The sequence below is a fragment of the Oncorhynchus keta genome, chromosome 19, assembly GCF_023373465.1.
Source record: "Oncorhynchus keta strain PuntledgeMale-10-30-2019 chromosome 19, Oket_V2, whole genome shotgun sequence".
NCBI lineage: Eukaryota > Metazoa > Chordata > Actinopteri > Salmoniformes > Salmonidae > Oncorhynchus > Oncorhynchus keta.
In genome coordinates, this window is record NC_068439.1 from 37,581,438 (window position 1) to 37,593,574 (window position 12,137).

General features: G+C 42.4%; 1 protein-coding gene across 1 annotated transcript; it reads left to right on the forward strand.

Annotated features, from left to right (window-relative positions):
* The first annotated feature begins 4,241 nt into the window (after positions 1–4,241).
* On the forward strand, positions 4,242–10,590 carry LOC118397751 (guanine nucleotide-binding protein G(I)/G(S)/G(T) subunit beta-3-like). Its single transcript, XM_035792638.2, has 8 exons — positions 4,242–4,455; positions 6,853–6,958; positions 7,337–7,482; positions 7,877–7,940; positions 8,422–8,578; positions 8,774–9,042; positions 9,387–9,603; positions 10,443–10,590. The coding sequence occupies exons 2-8, from the start codon at positions 6,902–6,904 to the stop codon at positions 10,547–10,549; spliced, it is 1,017 nt and encodes a 338-aa protein (XP_035648531.2). The 5' UTR covers positions 4,242–4,455; positions 6,853–6,901; the 3' UTR covers positions 10,550–10,590.
* The last annotated feature ends 1,547 nt before the right edge of the window (positions 10,591–12,137 follow it).

Sequence of the window (12,137 nt, forward strand, 5' to 3'; positions counted from 1 at the left end):
TCATTAACACTTCCATTGTTCAACAGAGAGGGAGGAGAGGGAGAGAGGTGAAAGAGTGCAGAGGGAGAGAGAGCGAAGGGATAGAATGAGTGAGAGGGGGAGAGAAATAGAGAGAGAGAGAGAGAGAGAAATAGAGAGAGAGAGAGAGAGACAGAGGGAGAGAGACAGAGAGAGACAGAGAGGGGGGGGTAATACTACGTGTCCTACAGGGCCTGATTGAGCTTAACTTACAGCCTTGCACTAATTCTGAGAAAAAGAGGAATGAGAAGATGGCTAGGTTTCACAGAACCACAGTAGCTCACAATGTTACTGGAAAGCATCAGTTGGCTTCACCCTTGCACTTCACCCTATGCAGACCTTTTCAGTGCTGACCGTAGCATAAAATCAACACAGAACATCAATCTGTGTTATAAGGTGTTCTAATGTTCTAAAATGTATTATAAGGACTTGGATCAAATACCAAATACTTAACTTGTCAAATACTTTACCTGCGTTCGATTGATTTTGCCTGGTACAATGAAACGAATAGAATAATCGCCGTCAGACGTGGAAACTCCAAGCTAAATAAAGCACACGCACACATTTACACACAGGCCTGGAAGGTACCACAACTCGTTCCCAAATATTCAGACAACATATTATATAGTAATGTTATGAGATGTATACTGTGCTGTTAGGGGGGCATGGTGCAAGGGTTTCATGCCTGTTGACACTTTTATCGATTTGTATGCATCACAAGAAAAGATAAAGAAGCCAATCTGTCTTTTATGCAGAGGTTATTCAAAGATATTACATTTGTCAATGAGTGCCACTTCCCCTGTCAGGAAAATAGTTGCACGCAACTTTATCACATATTTATTGGAATATCATGGTCCACAGCCCCTTGTTGGTAGCCAGGTAGTGGTGGATAAACTGTAATATCAGTGGATTACAAATCAAGGCCTTTTTGACTGGTGAAGGGGTGAATCCAACACGGGTGTTTAAAACCAACAATCACCTCAACCCTTAACTATTTCTGACCCCATGACACATGCCACAGGGCAGGGTGATTGGTAGATCGCCCTGACATGGAACCTGATCGTTTAGGTCTTCACCTGTAATCCCTCTTGACGAGGAGATCAAGGTGCATTGTCTCGTTAATACCAGAGATTGCATTGCATAGAATAGACGTGCTTGCACAAGGTTTCTCCACACATAGAGTCTAATACAACCTATGAAGTAATCATTGCATGGGAGCTATCTAGGATATCAATGTTGGGCCATAGCGGAGTGTGCATCAAGGTACAAGGTTTGTTTGTTAAATGGCGTTGGGCATTGCTTGCCGCGAATTGCCATTCTCAAGCAACAACGCTTGTGTTAATCCATCGAGCGGTAATGTTCGTATCAAGGCACCAAAGACCTCTTGAACTCAGACAAATCTTGCTGCGAGTACTTCTGAATCTATATAATGCTGTAATACAGGAATTACTGCAGTAGCACACCCCCAAAGTCCCCATTCATTCCGATCTTTAGGCCCACCCCGATCTTGTGGGATCTGTGAAATCTCTCCTTCGGAGCCACAAGTCAGCTAATTCCCTGTGGCTGAGAAGAGATGATCAACTCTCAAGGTACAGTAGAATTCTCCCTTTATCTACCACAACTATAAAGGCTTGCCATTTATACCCAAATGCATTCAGCAACTCCACTGGCATCTTCACATCCAAATCTCTATTTTAACCATCAATCGATCCCTCGATTTCTTGATCCATTTTCTTCTTGTCTCTTCTGTGTCACTTGTGACGCATGTTCTGGTTGGACTGCTCTAATTCCTTAACGAGATTTCAGATTCCCCGGATATCCAATTGGATCCTGATTAACTGGGCTCAACTCATTAGCTCTGATAAATAAATTCAACTCCCCTCAACCTCAACCCCTGCCAATCTCTCAGAAAACCCTACAAAATTCAGCCACTCCACCAATACAGTCAGACAATAATACTCTTGATGTATGGTCATTTCTGACTGCTGCATCATATTACTATCGATAGTGAAAGCTGCCACTGATAGACTTGATAAGAATCCAAACACCACTCATTAGTGATGTGTATTTGTATTTGTAGTTGTATTTATTTTGGATCCCCATTAGCTGCTGCCAAAGCCGCAGCTACTCTTCCTGGGGTCCTGAAAAATGAAGGCAGTTTATACAATTGGAAAAACAATTGTATAAATTGGAAAAACATTACAATACATTCACAGATTTCACAACACACTGTGTGCCCTCAGGCCCCTACTCCACCACTACCACATATCTACAGTACTAAATCCATGTGTATGTATAGTGCGTATGCTATCGTGTGTGTGTGTGTGTGTGTGTGTGTGTGTGTGTGTGTGTGTGTGTGTGTGTGTGTGTGTGTGTGTGTGTGTGTGTGTGTGTGTGTGTGTGTGTGTGTGTGTGTGTGTGTGTGTGTGTGTGTGTGTGTGTGTGTGTGTGTCTGTCTGTGCCCATGTTTGTGTTGCTTCACAGTCCCCACTGTTCCATAAGGTGTTTTTGAATCTGTTTTTGAATCTAATTTTCCTGCTTGCGTCAGTTACTTGATGTGGAATAGAGTTCCAAGTAACCATGGCTCTATGTAGTACTGTGTGCCTCCCATAGTCTGTTCTGGACTTGGGGACTGTGAAGATACCTCTTGTGGCATGTCTTGTGGGGTATGCATGGGTGTCTGAGATGTGTGCCAGTAGCTAAGACAGATAGCTTGATAGCTAAGACAGATACAATCAACATGTCAATACCTCTCATAAATAAAAGTAGTGATTAAGTAAATCTCTCCTCCACTTTTAGCCAGGAGAGATTGACATGCATATCATTAATATTAGCTTTCTGTGTACATCCAAGGGGCAGCCATTCTGCTCTGTTCTGAGCCAATTGCAAGTCCTTTTTTGTGGTACCTGACCACAAGACGGAACAGTAGTCAAGGTGTGACAAAACTAGGGCCTGTAGGACATTGATAGTTGTTAAGAAGGCAGAGCATCGCTTTATCATAGACAGACTGCACCCCATCTTAGCTACTACTGCATCAATATGTTTTGACCATGACAGTTTACAATCTAGGTTTACTCCAAGCAGTTTAGTCATCTCAACTTACTCAATTTCCACATTATTTATTCCAAGTTTTAGTTGAGGTTTAGGGTTTAGTGAGTGTTTTGTTTGAGTGCTTTGTTCCAAATACAATTATTTTGGTTTTAGAAATATTTAGGGCTAACTTATTCCTTGCCACCCACTCTGAAAGTAACTGCAGTTCTTTGTTGAGTGCTGCAGTCATTTCAGTTGCTGTAGTAGCTGATGTGTATAGTGGTGAGTCATCCGCATACATAGACACTCTGGCTTTACTCAAAGTCAGTGAGATGTTGTTAGTAAAAATTTAAAAAGCAAGGGGCCTAAACAGCTACCCTGGGGAATTCTTGATTCTAACTGGATTATATTTGAGAGGCTTCCATTAAAGAACACCCTCTGTGTAGTAACTCTTTATCCACATTATAGCAGGGGGTGTAAAGCCATAACATATACGTTTTTCCAGCAGCAGACTATGATCGATAATGTCAAAAGCTGCACTGAAGTCTAACAAGACGGCCCACACAATAATTTGATCATCAATTTCTCTCAGCCAATCATCAGTCGTTTGTGTAAGTGCTGTACCTGTTGAGTGTCCTTCCCTATAAGCATGCTGAAATTCTGTTGTCAATTTGTTTACTGGTTGGACTGACTGCTCTAATTGGTAGGCCTACCATGCAATTGGCTGGAAGAGTTTTCTGAGCCACTCCAGGTCAGCAAAATCAAATACCCTCTCCTCGTAGACATTAACACTATTATACTGTCGAATGATGTGGAACTGAATGTGGAAGACATCAAATGTGTTTCTCTACCAGCTTTATGTCGTAGCCATTGATGTGATGTAACAAATGGTGTGTTCTCACTAGCAATGCCGCTCTATACCCCTCAGAATCTCTCTACTAGATCTTATCTCAAACCCCTCCGCATCTCTCTACTTAATCTTATTCTCACATTTACACCTTCACCTGTCCCTCTCTCCCTTCATCCCTCCTTCTCTCTTTACCTGCTCTTGTCTTTTGACCTCATAACCTGATTTTCTCCTCCAATCGGTTTACCCATCTCCTCTTGCCATGCTCTCTCTCTCTCCTTCCCTCTCTCTATTTCCATCTTCGGGCTTATCCCTTCATCCCTGATCTCCTTCATCCCCTTCAATCCTCATCTGTTCCTCACAGGAGGACGGGAGAGAGAAAGAGAGAGTTTTCACAGGTTGCCTGCAGCCAGTCTGTGGGTGAAAGCGTAAGAGGAAAGAGAGATAGAGAGAAGGAAAGCAGGGCTGACTTGAGTATTGTTGAACATAAAAAGTTGCTTCAAAGGGCTACTGAGGCAGAAAAGCCCCAAAAGAGGAAGGACTGCATTTTGTTTGGAAAGGTGAGTGATTTTGGGTGACTTTGGTAGCACATACGTGGAACTACATGGAACTTCTCTGATGATTACGAACACGGACTCAGATCATCATGGACACTATCCCATTACCTAGCTCAGTATTCTCATCCATGATAAGATTTCACAGTTGAAAGACTGGAACTTCATCTGATTTGCAGCCCGGTCCAATGGATTGAATATGAGCGAAATAAACTACTCAATTGTCGGTCAATTACAAGAAGTAATAAATGGAGTTCTCAGATGTGCTCGTTTCCACCAGAGGATGAATTCTAATGACATGCAACAAGTGCACTGTAGTCCATGGAAAACATGTTGACTGCTGTCTTTGCAAGAGAGAGAGAGAGAGAGAGAGAGAGAGAGAGAGAGAGAGAGAGAGAGAGACAGAGAGAGACAGAGACAGAGACAGAGACAGAGACAGAGACAGAGACAGAGACAGAGAGAGAACTGGTAGGTCGGGTTGAAATGGCTGTCACCAGTAGGGAGTGACGGTGACAGAATTGAGTGCTTTCCTTCTCAGAATCCGTTTAATTTATTAGGTAACAACAGCTTGCAAAGACGTTATCAGCATTATCACGAAGGTTGCAAATCCTCCCTCGTTGATTCTGGAGATCCAGTAAAAGAGGAACAACACCAAAACAAAATCCCAGAGTGAAAGCAGCAAACTGCAGAGCTTGTGCATATCTTCTATCTCAGTTTTCGCTCATGTATTGTCTCACATGTATTGATTTTGTGCATTGAAGTCTTCCTGAATTCTGCAGCCATGCTAATAGAAGGGTGCACGTCTAGAGTTCTTATATCTAGACAAACAGGAACAGAGGCCATTCTGTGCATTTGTGCAAAGATCATTTCAAAGGAAAATAACCAAACAGGAAACTGAAGAAGAAGACTCCATAAAAAAAAAACTCACATTTCTACCTGATAGGCCCATATCCTTGCCTAGTCTTGTCCCCTCTCTCCACTCTTTCTCTCTTCTACCATCTCTTGCTCCCCCTTTCTGATCCGGTGGTAAAGGGCAGTCAGTAATCGGATGACAGGAGATTTGACTGGAAAAGCCTCCTTTAAGATCCCCTGATGGGGCTTTAAAGCTCTATTCCCACTTGGCACAGACGTCATTTTGTCTAGTTTTGATTTACATTTCATTGAGTTGTCAGCTAATGTGAATTCAGCATGAAGTCAAACAAGAATTTGAACCGGGTCATTGGATTTAAGTTCAAAGTTGGGTGAAAATACAGAAATTCCTTTACGTTGATGACTTTCTCCACATTATCGCATTGATTATTTTGTCATTGAAAGTACATGGAAACAATGTTGATTCAACCAGTTTGTTCCCAGTAAGTTGTGCCCACCCCTCCTCGCTCTCTGTCTCACTGGCTCTCATCATAGGTCAAACCACCTACTGAACATGCTTAGCCTATGCTTTGCTTAGCCTATTTGTGAACAATTATTTCTGTGAAAGTAATGCCTTTTGTTAATACTGTATTTGCAGGGATGTGTGCTGTAGTAGTTGGATTCGTTTTCGAGATTTGTTGTTAACCTTTAAGCGGTTTACAAAAGTGGTGTGTGTTGGTAATTGGCCTCCAATTATGAAAACGTCAGCATCCAATTAAAGAGTATTAGGGCCACACACAGCTAACCCCTAATTCCCTCTTGATCTTGAAATATTCTCTCTTAAAAGGCATTGAAAGTCAGAGTGAGGGGGGAGAAAAGAAGGTTCATGCTAAATTGTGTCTTAAACTTGTTTTAATTGTAACATAAAATAATAAGAATTTAAGCAATAAATAGGAAAATATAAGTAATAAAGTATAGTTGTAAAGTTAAATGAGGCCTTCTAAGTAAAAATGGAAAGTACTCTTGAAAGAGTACTCGGAAAGACTTCCGTAAAGAACTATAACAAACAAAATGGCTGTCTGTGTTACAGATAAAATGGCCAGTGATTTGCCTTGTTCTTCAGATACATGAAGGTAGATCTTGGATATGTCACTAATTCTGCATATTAGACTTCTAGCACAGTGGATGTGGGATTATACCTCGTACCGTACTCAAGAAGGCCAATCTAGGCTCTTGCACCATACTAAATGACGAAAGCACCTGATTGGTTTAGTTTAGGGGGTCAGAGGCCATGGGGGAGTTACTGGAGCAATGAGTCCAGTTACGTTCTCCTCAAAAAGATGGCCGTATACAGTATATCTACTGCACATATTTGAGAACATGAATTCTCAGTTCTATTTAATTAAGATCTTCGTTACATGATTGAGTTCTACACTGCATACATTTTACAACGAGGACAGCATTTTTGCCAAGCCTTGATCTGCATATGTATGCAATCAAATAAGTTCTAAACATAAAACTATTGTCCTTTTCTCTTTCTCCCTTTTCGTCTAGTCTGCTACTTTTATTTCTCCAGCGGTAACAGCCCCTATCAACCGTTGCCATGGGTGAAATGGACACGTTGAAAAAGGAGGCCGATGGTCTGAAGGCCCAGATTGAAGTGAGTCTCGTTATCGCAGCATGTCAATGGTTCCCACAAGACACATTTTTTGGGTTTGTTACAATCTTCAATATCACCCCAGTCGAAAAAAAAGACAATCAGATAAATAACTTGGAATTATAGTATCAATAATGCATAAGAATTCATGTACAGAGTTGATAACATATAGCCTACATTTAGTTTCCTCCACATACCAGCACTGGCATTGAGATAAAGTTATACTAAGACATTGTAAGCAGTGTCTGGTTCCTGAAAAATGTAAATACAACAGAAGTATGGAAAAATATTCTGCTCCAAACAATCTATGCTTATTTTTCTACAACTATTTGACTCTTAACTTATTCCTCTCCTACCTGTGAATCCCTTTCCCGCTACTAGGCAGGCCGCAAGGCGGTCAATGACACCACCATGGCCACTCTAGCATCTGGTATGGCGGCTGCACCACGTGTTCAGCTGAAAAACAGAAAGACATTGAAGGGCCACTTGGCTAAAATCTACGGCTTGCACTGGTCTGCTGATAACAGGTGAGAAGGTGTTCTTGTCCAGATAGCTGAGAATGGGGATGGCGCCAGGGACAGTCGAGCTCACCATAGACGCCCCACCACTACCACTAGCCAGTGTGGAATAGGGACTATTGAAAAACATAGAGAAGGTCTACCTTGAGCAAGACAGAGAAGGTCGATACAAGGGGTTGTCTGATGCGCCACTCAAACCAAATGGACTCTGATATCAAAAGGTCCCATTGTTTAATGTGTCCACCATGGCATGCAGGTGTCATGGGGTTCAATAAAAATGCTTTCATTGTTTCAAATGTTGCATTGTCAAAGTATCGAGCCAGATTCATACTGGACCTCGTGCCTAAATCCTCTTCACAGAATTTGATACACTGACTAGCCACTTTCTTTTTCTCTCCAACAGGCACATGGTCAGTGCCTCACAGGATGGCAAGCTTCTGATTTGGGACACCTACACCGGCAACAAGGTAAGGAGGAGTGATCACTGATCAGTCATCATCTTCACATCTCTAACTATTTTCCTCTTAATGCATAGGATTTATATAGAGAACTTTCCACTTGGTTTGCAAATGTATGGAGTGTATGGAGTGGTCCTTCTGTAGCACAGTTGGTAGAGCATGGCGCTTGTAACGCCAGGGTAGTGGGTTCGATTCCCGGGACCACCCATACGTAGAATGTATGCACACATGACTGTAAGTCGCTTTGGATAAAAGCGTCTGCTAAATGGCATATATTATTATATATTTATTATTAGAGTAAATCCCTACTTCAACCACCGACATGTAGAAGCAGTACCCACTTTTGTTTTAGATTGTCTTGACTTTGATTACACACTACGAATGTATTTATATTCTATAAGTCAGCTAGTTGGGTATTTTAAGTCTTCTAACCTTGAGACAAAGCGAACTAGAAAGTGAGTGGTTAAGCATTCTTCTCCCTGCCCTCCAGGTATATGCCGTCCCCCTCAAGTCCTCCTGGGTAATGAGTTGCTCCATGGCCCCTTCTGGCAATCTGGTGGCCAGCGGAGGTCTGGATAACATGTGCACCATCGCCAATATCAAGGGTGCCAGCCCAAAGACCCTCAGGGAGCTGGACGCACATGAAGGTGGGTAATCGTAGTACAATGTCTGCTTCATCCGAGTTGTCGTCAACTCCGATACCAACTGGGTTTCCGGGCCAACTCCGTGACCAACTACAAGAGGAATCATTAAAAGCATGTTCATAAATTGGATGAGATCCAAATACGTAGGAAATAAGTAGTACAAACAATAACATCTCTATCTTTCTCCTTCCATCTCAGGCTACCTTTCTCATAGCCGCTTCCTGAACGACAATGAGATTCTCACAGCATCCGGTGACACCACTTGTTGCCTGTGGGATCTGGAGACTGGCAAGCAGAAGGTGATCTACAAGAGCCACGTGGGTGACTGTATGTGCCTGGCCTTGTCACCAGACCAGAACAGTTTCATCTCAGGGGCATGTGACTCCAGCGCCAAGCTGTGGGACATAAGAGATGGCGGCTGCAAGCAGACCTTCATCGGCCACACGAGTGACATTAACGCCATTGCGGTGAGCACATAAGACACGCCCCAGGGTTTTTCCTGGTCAGAATGACTCTGAATGATCTATATACTGTAGTGACCTTAACCCAACAACTATCGACCTTGTCAAGATGTTGGGTTGCAGGTACAAGATTCTGGTTTCGAGCTCCGATTGAGACTACCCACGTGACTTCAGTAGTTAGGGGGTAGTGCGATCCAAAATCGAAACATAATTTAGCTTCACAACACCAAATCTTTCCAAGGAGTCTGTACTTTGCTAACTCAGTCAACTCACCGGGCAAACTAACCTTCAAGTTCAATACATGTCAAAACAAAACACTACATACTGAAATGGCCTTCTTTATACCCCAGTTCTACCCTAGTGGCACTGCAGTTATCACAGGTTCCGATGACTGCACCCTCAAGATGTACGACCTCCGTGCAGACCAAGAGGTCAATGGCTACCAGGACGCTGCATTGAATGCTGGCGTCACGTCAGTCTCCCTCTCCAGCTCAGGACGCCTCATCTTCGCCGGCTACGACAACTTCAACTGCAACATCTGGGATTCTCTGAAGGCCGAGAAAGTTGGTGAGTAAAAGTGTGAGGTGAAACCAGTGAGAGACGAGGGAGAGGACTGAGGGGAGGGGTGAAAAGGAGTGAGTAAAGACAGAGAGAAAAAAAGAGAACAGTCAATGTAAAGAGAGGGAGGCAGAAGAGGAGATAGACGGCATGAGTGAAAAATCTGCCGATGTGCCCTTGTGCAAGGCACGTAACCCTAATTGCTCCTGTAAGTTGCTCTTGATAGGAGCATCTGCTAAATGGCTCAAATGTAAATGTAAATAAGTGGGTGGTTTAAACACAGGTAATGAAAGGGAGAAAGCGTATAGTCAAAGAAGAAACACGGGTAAAAAGGGAATAGAAACTAGAACTACATCATTTGCATCAGTGTGGATGACTATTTTCTTCTTCTCTCATCCCTCTCTCTCTCTCTCTCTCTCTCTCTTTCTCTATCTCTCTCTCTCCCTCTCTCTCTTTCTCTCTCTCTCTATCTCTCTCTCTCCCTCTCCCTCTCTTTCTCTATCTCTCTCCTCCCTCTCTCTCCCTCTCTTTTCTCTATCTCTCTCTCTCCCTCTCCCTCTTTCTCTATCTCTCTCCCTCTCTCTCCCTCTCTCCCTCTTTCTCTCTCTCTCTCTCTCTCTCTTTTCTATCTCTCTCTCCCTCTCTCTCTCTCTCTCTCTCTCTCTCTCTCTCTCTCTCTCTCTCTCTCTCTCTCTCTCTCTCTCTCTCTCTCTCTCTCTCTCTCTCTCTCTCTCTCTCTCTCTCTCTCTCTCTCTCTCTCTCTCTCTCTCTCTCTCTCTCTCTCTCTCTCTCTCTCTCTCTCTCTCTCTCTCTCTCTCTCTCTCTCTCTCTCTCTCTCTCTCTCTCAGGTGTTCTGTCTGGCCATGACAACAGAGTGAGCTGCATTGGGGTGCCAGACGATGGATTGGGTGTCTGCACCGGATCCTGGGATAGCTTCCTGAAGATCTGGAACTGAGCTGGTCCTCCAGAGGCGACATTGGGAAAGAGAGAGGGGAAGACAGGGGGGGGTTGGATGGAGCTAGAGGAGGAGAGGAGAAGGGGTTAAACACAAGCCTGAGAAATAAGGATGCTCATTTTGGGATTGGGGAGATATCAGGCGGAGCATGTTTGTCGTACCAGTTCACATAATTTCTTCCTTTCTCTCTCTCCCCTCCTTTGCATCTATGTATGCAATGTGAGAGGTGGTGAATGGGACTTCATAGAACATACTGTATAAATGACATCGACAGCAGAACAAAATGCAGCCACACTACGTGTACACATGAGAATTTTAAAGTTATTGTTAAGACTATCAATACCGAGACAACGACAAACATAAAAAATATAGGATTATTTGAAATAATAAATGAATTAATGAAGAAAATATGCTCTACTTGTATCTAAGGTGAGAGTGACAATTGCACAAATAGATTTTTGACAATAAAAATGTGAAATAAATACAGAAATATAATGAACATAAATAAAGATTTAGTATTACAGATGTATTTTTATTGTTTTGAGATCTTTGATGTATAAAGCCCACACTTATTAGCTGAAAGTTGATATGTACATTTATTTACATTTAGGTCATTTATTATTTATTGGAGTGCAGAGTTGATGTACAGTGCCGTTTGGTCACACAAATCCAATGTATGATGCCATTTTGGGCCTATGATGATACATGCTAACCAGCAGCATCCGCTGTCTTTGCCCCAAAATGGCTGCCATCACCAATCACCAACAATAATAATAATAATAATAATATATGCCATTTAGCTGACGCTTTTATCCAAAGCGACTTACAGTCTTGTGTGCATACATTCTACGTATGGGTGGTCCCGGGAATCGAACCCACTATCCTGGCGTTACAAGCGCCATGCTCTACCAACTGAGCCACAGAAGGACCACCAACAAAATTAAACCATGTTCAATCACATACATCCGAGTTTGTCTATCCCTCTACTTTGAGTGTCCGGCATTCTTGAATCCTACTTCAGGAAAAAGGTTCTTGAGGTGTTACATATCAGATACCAATATATTCCCTCCCAACTGCATTTTGTAGCACTTTTACACATCGGCAGTAACTCTGTAAACATGCTATGTTTGTTGAAAAACCTTTCTAATAAACCTAGAATACTGCATCAACACCATGTCTGTGTATTTGTGCTTTACAGACCTCTTTCTGGAGGACATTACTAAATGTTTTACTTATGTGTCTTTACTTCAGTTTGTTTCTTTTCTTTTTTGTGAGGTTTTTGTTTTGCTCATTCACCTTGTGTTTGTCATCTTATGTAAAAAAAAAAAAAATTAAAAAGCTTGCATGCTGTACTCCAATGCTTCATAATAAAACACAATTTAAAACAGAACATAAACATAACTACTCAACCTGTGGAAACATTGATAAGCGACCACGTTTTGGTTTTAGTGGGGCTGTGAAAATGTAACCACCTTTCTAGATATAAGGACTGACAACTCATGACAACCACAAGATAATGTTAAACATATTTTGAAGCTATTACCAGATTGGATCCCAGGCCAATATTTTGTAGATTAAGACCACATTG

What these genes read in the sequence shown, in the direction of transcription:
- LOC118397751 (XM_035792638.2), top strand. Translation starts at nt 6,902, where the DNA reads ATGGGTGAAATGGACACGTTGAAAAAGGAGGCCGATGGTCTGAAGGCC. An exon ending in GGAGCTGGACGCACATGAAG is followed by an intron (nt 8,579 to 8,773) that starts GTGGGTAATCGT and finishes CTTCCATCTCAG; the next exon opens with GCTACCTTTCTCATAGCCGC. An exon ending in GTGACATTAACGCCATTGCG is followed by an intron (nt 9,043 to 9,386) that starts GTGAGCACATAA and finishes TTTATACCCCAG; the next exon opens with TTCTACCCTAGTGGCACTGC.